The sequence below is a fragment of the Trachymyrmex septentrionalis genome, unplaced genomic scaffold, assembly GCF_001594115.1.
Source record: "Trachymyrmex septentrionalis isolate Tsep2-gDNA-1 unplaced genomic scaffold, Tsep1.0 scaffold57, whole genome shotgun sequence".
Classification (NCBI taxonomy): domain Eukaryota; kingdom Metazoa; phylum Arthropoda; class Insecta; order Hymenoptera; family Formicidae; genus Trachymyrmex; species Trachymyrmex septentrionalis.
In genome coordinates, this window is record NW_017305745.1 from 120,922 (window position 1) to 128,752 (window position 7,831).

At 30.9% G+C, this 7,831-nt stretch overlaps 2 protein-coding genes across 4 annotated transcripts in view; both read left to right on the forward strand.

Moving 5' to 3' along the window:
• LOC108752165 (inosine-uridine preferring nucleoside hydrolase-like) overlaps nt 1-2,954 on the forward strand; it is a 7,462-nt gene extending 4,508 nt beyond the window's left edge. Inside the window, exons 1-6 of one of the 3 annotated variants that reach the window (XM_018492834.1) lie at nt 63-352; nt 428-611; nt 689-805; nt 1,901-2,037; nt 2,185-2,517; nt 2,758-2,954. In XM_018492834.1, the coding sequence (XP_018348336.1) occupies nt 119-352; nt 428-611; nt 689-805; nt 1,901-2,037; nt 2,185-2,517; nt 2,758-2,772 (1,020 nt within the window). In that variant the 5' untranslated portion in view covers nt 63-118 and the 3' untranslated portion in view covers nt 2,773-2,954. Of the gene's footprint in view, nt 1-62; nt 353-427; nt 612-688; nt 806-1,900; nt 2,038-2,184; nt 2,566-2,757 lie in introns of those variants that run through there. The other 2 variants (XM_018492833.1, XM_018492831.1) reach the window with 2 other exon arrangements.
• Nucleotides 2,955-3,689: 735 nt separating this feature from the next.
• The window catches only part of LOC108752163 (potassium/sodium hyperpolarization-activated cyclic nucleotide-gated channel 2-like), a 6,995-nt gene continuing 2,853 nt past the window's right edge, over nt 3,690-7,831 (forward strand). Inside the window, exons 1-6 of the mRNA XM_018492829.1 lie at nt 3,690-3,941; nt 4,052-4,267; nt 4,839-4,998; nt 5,094-5,227; nt 6,207-6,211; nt 7,320-7,525. Coding sequence (XP_018348331.1) covers nt 3,763-3,941; nt 4,052-4,267; nt 4,839-4,998; nt 5,094-5,227; nt 6,207-6,211; nt 7,320-7,525 — 900 coding nt within the window. The 5' untranslated portion in view covers nt 3,690-3,762. The remainder of the gene's footprint in view (nt 3,942-4,051; nt 4,268-4,838; nt 4,999-5,093; nt 5,228-6,206; nt 6,212-7,319; nt 7,526-7,831) is intronic.

A 7,831-nucleotide genomic window follows, 5' to 3' on the forward strand; every position in this document is an offset into this window, starting at 1 on the left:
GCACTATTCTTATCAACTCGCCAATAAATACGGGAGTACATCTTGTCCGAATTACACTTCAATCTGATAACGTCGCAAATGTCTCACATGTGTTTTGCTTTGTGGTAAGAAATTAAAAATGCTTCCGATGACAAAATCCGAGATAAAGATGCACGAGGTGGAAGTTCCAAGAAATATTATTGTGGACTGCGATGCCGGTATCGATGATGCTTTGGCCTTAATCGTTCTCTTGGCAAGTCACACCACCAAGAAACTCAACGTTAAAGCTATCACTTGTGTTAACGGCAACACTAAAGTGAGCAATGTGGTGAGAAATGTGTTCAGAACGCTGCACGTATGCGACTGCACAGATGTAAGTTATTGTATCATTCGTTTTTGTGTCCTTATAAAGAGTTTAAATAAGCGTTAAATAAAATTATTCCCGTAGATACCTGTTTATCGAGGAGCGTATTCGTCTCTGTTGGACACTCCAAATGCCAAAGAAACAGCATCAGAACGTTATCACGGAAGTGATGGATTCGGAGATGCGTTCACCGATGATCCGGATACAAGTAAACTGCAAGAAGAGCATGCTGTGTGCGCTTTACACAGAATCACATCGAAGGAGCCAGGTATATAATTAATACAACCCTATTTGCTATTACATATAACATAAACTATATGTTAATTTAATTGTTTTATAATTAAGGTAACATCTCCGTGATTTGCTTGGGTCCTCTGACGAACATAGCGATGGCTATAAAACTGTATCCAGAATTTGTGAACAACGTGAAAGAACTTTTTGTAATGGGTGGAAATTCAACTGGTAATATAATATATATATAATGATTCGCGTTAATCTTGCTATATATATATATATAAAATTAGCTTATAATCTTGCTATCAATTTTATCGTAAGCAACATGAGTTAATAAGATTTGACAAGCTTGCATTCTCTGGTAAAAATTTTTCTTATAATTTTTATACAAATTGAAATATTTTTCAGAAATACTTAGAAATATTCGGAAAGTTTACATCTTCTCTCAGAATTTTTCATACATGTAAATTCTGAAATATTCTGAGGTTTCTTATTCCATAATTTAAAAAAATATTTTAAAATTTTATAGATTTTATAACATTTCATCCGAAATTATACTTACAAAAAATCTTAGAAATCTTATGATATTTCATAATTAACGTAATATATGGAAAATTCTGAGAAAAGGGGGGGGGGGTATAAATTTTCTGAAAAGTGTTCCAATTCGTATAAAAAATATTAGAAAGTTATAAAATTAAATAGAAATTCTGAAAAATTATATGAAAAATTTTGAGAAAAATTTTCACCAGGGTTGTTAAATTAATAGACCTTTTCAGAATTTACAATACAAAATAAGGGCAAAGTGTTTTTAGTTTACATACAAATGGCAATATGTACAATAAGGAGCAAAAATGAGTTTGTACTTCGGTGTAATACATACATACATTAGTGTAGATGAGCGCGCCCCTCAACTATGTATGTATTACACCGAAATACAAGCTCATTTTTGCTCTTTATTATACGTAAGTAGGAAATATATGTGTATTATAGACTGACACGCGACGTCCTGAACTCATAGGTGTGTATCGTGTGCAGTCAAAGTGTTAAAGTTATCTCTTTGCTCGTGATATTTTAAACAAACTAAAACATTAAATATAACTGAGTGGTTTGTGTTGCTGTAGATTATAAAATTCATAAACAGATCATGTAATAGATAAACCTGAAGAGAGGAGTCTGTAATTAGTAAGAACAGAAAATATCATCTATATAATATTTTTGAACGCATTTCATTATATAAATAAAAATGTATAGGTTGTAATAATATATAATAAGCATTTATTAATTTCATTTCGTTTATCTAAATTTTCGTAAATATATTCAAAGCACAGGGTAACATAACTGCCCAGGCGGAATTTAACTTCTACGCAGATCCAGAAAGCGTGCACATCGTACTCAACAGCATCAACAAACCTCTATGGCTTTTACCGTGGGAATCCTGTTTAAAGACCAGAATTACACATGTATATACAATTTTGTTCGCAATTTTTATCAGTTATTGAACAATCATCATAAAATAATTATATTGTCAATATAGCAATTAATCACATTCAACTCAATCTCTATTATTAGTACAAAATAATAGTAGCTACAGAAATAAATTTTTTCAGGAATGGCGAAGAGATGTACTAGGCAAAATAGACAAACCCTGCGTGCGTATGATGAACAAAATTGAAGAAAGCAGAAGACGCTCGCAAACGAAAAAGCATTTTCCTTATTATACCGTGTGCGATGCTTTCTTAGCTGGAATTGTGTTGATACCTCATATGGCCAAGAATGTTGTTCCGTGGCACGCGGACATCGAGTTGAACGGCAACAAAACTCGGGGCCAAGTTGTCCTCGATCATCTGTTGTCGAACAAACCGAATGTGAATTTGATACATAGTTTTGATTCGGAAATATTTAAGGAAATATTACTGAACGCTGTGAACACGTTTCGTTCGGTGACTACTGTTTTGTAATCATTACATTTAGCCGTGAATAAAAGGATATAAGCAAATATTATACTGTTTAGTTTTTGATTTATTATTTAAATTATCAGGTTTTAGATTTATACATTATTAATATTTTGTAAATTAATGTTTATTGTTATTAAGTATTTATTATTAGAAATAGAATGAATTTTCTATAATGTTCATATAATATTTAAATGTATTATAATTCCTTTTTTTTAATTTAAATAGGGAAACGGAGAATAAAAGATTGTACAAAAGGACGGGACATTTCAAGAACATAACGAAAGTCATATAGACAAGAAGAGACTAGAGAATTTATTTTCAAAGTCACAGTTAAGGGAAACAGTATGGATTTAATGGCTTTTGTGCCCGATCCTACAAAGGTACCAAATCAAGTATATTATCATCATCCAGGAGAGATACCAAGAAGATAGAATTCTATTTTAATTTTACTTATTCAATAATATTGGATCGTATGTACATTTGATTTAGTAAACTTATTTGAGTATTAAATTAATTTTAAAAAATATATATATGTGTGTTATAATCGATTAATATATTATTGTTATAATCGATTAATATATTATTTTTTCAAAAAATGTAAAAAAATTACAATCGCTTTGCTACATTAATTAGGGATTTTTATTCGCTTTTAAACTCTCTTGTATTTTCGCGTATATTTTATTATACTGAATGTGCGAAATTTTTTGTCAAGCGCTGTTGTGTAGATAGAGCGAACTAAACTGAGTGAAAAAGTGCTCTACCATTTTGCAATTTTTTCTGATTATTGGAAAAAAATAAATTCACGAAAGTATATAAATATTTCGATGAAGTATTATTTAAAATAAGATAATATACGTAACTCTCTTCGGGTGCAATATGCTATATATCGTTTTTTTAAAGACGTATTACATGTTAAAAAACTATGATAATTGTAAAGGAATTGTATGGATTTGTAATTTTATATAAACTGAAATTAAAAAAAAAAAGAATATTTTAACGTAATACAAATAACGTAAAGCAATCCTTCAATCCTTTTGCAACAATCTGTGAATAATAAAACGAATTTAAAGAAACGCAGTAATATGCATTTTAATTTATCTCAAGTTGGAGTTTTGTTATTGTAACAATTAATAAAAACAATAATCAATATTAAAGCAAGCAGATTTACTGCGTGAGCCGCGCTTGGTACACATTTGTGAGGTGCCGCCGAAGAAGGATTCATTGAGGAGAATGATACCCGGAACTTCTTTTTGGTCGAAGCTGCGACGTTGGTTCCTTGGTACTCGGATAGCGTCACGAAAGCATCCATTCACGCAATACTTCCTAAAGAGCACGCAAACGATCGATTACGAGATTAGTCAACAGCTCAAGTTCTATCCCAACATGATCCATCCTTTCAGTACTTTCAGGTCAGCCAGAGAACTTTTTCCATAAAATTACAAGCGGAATTAAATAACAAATTAGCTAAGTCTGTTCCAATTGTGAAATGAAAAGTATTGAACCGACAAAATTTATGTAGAATATTTTGGGAATCTGCGATGACGCTGTTTATTATAGCGGCTTTAATGGTCACTCCTGTCTTTCTCGCATTTTATTTCGACGAACCTGAGAAATGGTATTTTTTCAACCATGCGATCGACAGCGTATTTATATGCGACATTGTGATCTGGTTTTTCACCGGTTATTATGATTGTCAAACACAACTAATAATTTTGAATCCAAAGATCGTGGCAAGGTATGCAGAGTACTTAGCTTTAATCATTAAGATCAGTCTGTGATAAAAAAAAAAAACTTTTTTTTTTCTATATTTTCCGTATTTATAAAATCTGTATTAAATAACAGAATTCGTATTTAAATAAAAGAATACACTGAAAAAAAAGGATTGGCTGTTGCAGCAAATTAGATAGTAAAATATAGCATAACATTTTTAATTGACTGTAGCAGCCAATTTTTGATTGCGTTAGCCTATCCGCAATGTCAGTATAGAATTTCGATAGGTTAACACAGCCAATATTTTACCACCTAATTTGCTGCAGCCAATCCTTTTTTTCAGTGTAGAGATTATAGTAATTATAGCCCTTGTCCCATTTCCCCCCATAGCTTTAATAGATCGTCGTATGTCATGAAAAATCTCCATAATTTAATTATTGCATGAATCCATATTTTTTAAAATTTATTACACATTATTGTATAAAATTTCTTATAGCTTTATGTGACTCCTTTAATCTCTATTCTTTTCAAAATACGGATTTAAGAATTTGTTTGGAAAGGTGAATTTTTTAATTTACAAGATGATAAAAATGTAGCGAATATCTGCGGAGTTTCTTCGTCATAGATGTGTTGCCAGTGCTGCCCTTAGAATTTTTCATCGTGCTTTTCAAATCAATGTGGTACTTGGCGGCATTGAACTTACTGAAGATACTTTGGATGCGAACACTCATCAAATACTCACGCCGACTCTATTATGTTAGAATTTATACGATTGTTCTTCTTTGTTTTTACTGTATACGATGCATCGATCGAGATCTTACTCACTCAAACATAAAACATGAAAATTACAGATTTACGAAATTAATTTTCATCTATACAAGGTAGCGGAGATTAGCGTCATCATCATCGTATGCGTGCACTGGGCTGCTTGTCTGGAGTATTATTTGCCGCTGGCGGTCGCCAAGATGGTCGGACAGAATGATGCGTAAATAATCGACAGAATCTATGCATTGTACATCGAATGGAAAATTTAAATCCATTAATCACTTACGTATATTAGCAAAAAGCATATTTTAAGTTATTTCTCCGAGAAATTGAGAATTCTGTAAATTTTTTAAAAATTTGGATATATTAAAAATAATTTTATCTATATATGGTTAAAATTTCAAAGACCCTAGCGGTGTCGAAAAATATTTACCTTTAAAGTTTCAGCTTTTAACGTAAACTCACATATACCAAACCTTACGGAATGTTTTAATACTTTGCGGCAAAAATCTAGATTAAAAAAAAAAATAAATATGTAATGTAGAAATATATATTATAGGAATATTATTTTAAAAAATGGGGAGGTTTAATCGTTTCTGAATTAGAATAATTTAAATTTGTAATTTGATACTTTTCTCACGCCGAGACAAGGACATGCTATTGCCACATTTCAACTGTCTTCAATGCGAACTAATGTTCGTGTACACAGATACGACATTTATGCGTGCGTGCGTGCGTGGGTGAGTGCGTGCGTGCGTGTGTGTGTGTGTGTGTACGCTCGCCTCAATAGTTTTTCTCTTCAGAGAGCGCGCGCGGAGAGGCGTATTCATATATCCCGTTCAACGAGAAAATTGATCTCAGATTGGATGAAAACTCGTCTGTTTTGCACAGGTCTTTATAGCGTTGTACAGAGTTACATTGCCTCTTATGCGCAAACCGAGGTCATTCTCTCATTGAAGAGTGTAGATTGTACGCGATTAACTTTCTAATGCGATTGTCACCGGAGAAATACCTTAAATGAGTATACATATAAAAGCATCTATAATTTTTTTTCTTTTTTTTCTTTGTTTTGTTTTCTCTCTTTATTTTATTATTTATCTATTTTAGCTTTCATACAGCACACTTTATCGAAGGACGTTCTAGGGACATTCTGAGAATATTACGTTCTTCGACAATGTCTTTGGGATGTTCCTTGGAAGTTTATGTTGTATGGGCTTCTATCTTTTTGTTTATATAACAATTTTAAAATTGAAGGGATCCCAGTAAGACAAGCCTGTCGAAAACAAATTTTGTCAAATACTTGGTACAAATATTGATAAAAAGACACCAAATTTAAGCAAATTCTTTTATATTCTGTTATAATAATGTCAGTAAATAGATGGCAGATAAATAACAAAATCTGACGTAACGTAAGAATAAATTGTCGGAAAAATTATTCAAAGTTTATTGACCTAACAGTAAATTGATAAGTAAGAATCGATGAAAACTGATTAAAATTTAAATTTGCAAGATTTTTGTTTTCCAATTTTTTGTCTGATTATTTACTACTCAGACTTTGGAAACAAATGAGTTTATTTCTAACAGAGACAAACATCGGATTTGTCACCTCTGAGCGAGTTTGATATTAATAATTTATTATTAATTTATTTACTGAGATGCTTTTTCCCCCACGATAATTATATAAAATGCGCGGCCAATCAAAACAAAAGATATAATAAAAGCATAAACAAATTTGTAGATCATGGATACGATCGTCTTACATGCTGAAAAGGAAAACAAAATTCGCGATCTACCTAACGTGTGTTAACAGAGCTATTATTGCCTTAACTGCATCCACGCATTATTTGGATGTCAGAGCTCCAGAGGATATTATATATAATATAATTCTCTCCGTTCTTGGATTGCTCGGATTTATTTATATGCTGGGTACGTTCTGTTTAATTAGATTTTAATTAAGAAAATTTCTTTATTAAAATTAATTTGAACAAAAGATTGTACCAATTTAACAAAATATTAAACATATTTAGATATAGAAACAAGCTCTGAAATATTTACTTTTATTTTTATACTATAACTTCGTAAATTTTATCTTTATGCTATATAACTTCGTAAATTTTTTTATTTCTTTCAGATAATCTTCAGTGACGTAAAGCTAACTTTTTATAATCATCTGTATTAAATTTCTGAAATTATGTCTCTTCTATTTTAATTTTCACAATTCTTCTGTTGTTATAAGTTTACTTAGCCTAAGATTAAGTTTTGTGGTTTCATTAATCAATAAAAAGTGTTTTTTTTTCTTGAAATCGCCGCAGCGCAACTCTCGCAGTTCATGATGACGATTCATTCCACTCGTAAGAGACATTTACAATTAATTGAGCAGCTGCAACAGTACATGACGTACAAGGAATTGCCGTATTCCTTGCAGCAGCGATTGCTGTCTTATTATGATTACCGCAACAAAAAGGGATTCGAGAGAAACAAGATTATTATCAATCATGTATCGCCCTACTTACGAGAAGTACAGTGGTGTCTTAAAAAATTTCATAAAGAATATATAAAAATATTTTTATGAAAATGTTTTCATTCTGATCGACATTCGTAAATTCTTTTCATAAAAGAGATAGACTTCACAAAAGTGATACATTATAAGATTGTTCTGAAGTTATATATTACCCTAATGAAATTTTTTTAAATATAATTTTCAGAATTTATTTTGTGAATTTCAAATTTTTTTAGAATTTCTATTTTATAACTTTTTAAAAAATTTCTCAAATTTTTTTATACGTATTGGAACATTTGTCAAAGTAATGATTGTAGAAAGTCT